The sequence below is a fragment of the Eimeria mitis genome, genomic scaffold, assembly GCF_000499745.2.
Source record: "Eimeria mitis Houghton genomic scaffold, Emh_scaff2739, whole genome shotgun sequence".
NCBI lineage: Eukaryota > Apicomplexa > Conoidasida > Eucoccidiorida > Eimeriidae > Eimeria > Eimeria mitis.
In genome coordinates this window covers 6,276-6,496 of record NW_013571084.1, presented here as the reverse complement: position 1 = coordinate 6,496, position 221 = coordinate 6,276, and the positions used below count along the sequence as shown (strand labels likewise).

General features: G+C 60.6%; 1 protein-coding gene across 1 annotated transcript in view; it reads right to left on the bottom strand.

Moving 5' to 3' along the window:
- Window positions 1-142, bottom strand: part of EMH_0058070 (patatin-like phospholipase domain-containing protein, putative) — a gene marked incomplete at both ends in the record, with an annotated part of 1,093 nt that extends 951 nt beyond the window's left edge. Inside the window, one exon of the mRNA XM_013497536.1 lies at window positions 3-142. Coding sequence (XP_013352990.1) covers window positions 3-142 — 140 coding nt within the window. The remainder of the gene's footprint in view (window positions 1-2) is intronic.
- Window positions 143-221: the final 79 nt, after the last annotated feature.

The window sequence follows — 221 nt, the reverse complement described above, 5'->3', positions numbered from 1 at the left end:
CTTGGGCTGCTTCAGCCTGTCCCTGTTGGTGCTCTTGGTGAGGCCTCTGCTGCTGCTGCTGCTGCTGCTGTATCCTGCTGCTGCCAGATCCACCGGCTGCTGCTGCAGCAGCAACACCTTCGCCTTTGCTGCTGCGGGGCATCTCTTTCGCTGCTTCCTTCCTCAAGTCTACGTCAGCTGCTGCTGCTGCTGCTGCTGCATCTGCTGCTTTCGGTGCTACC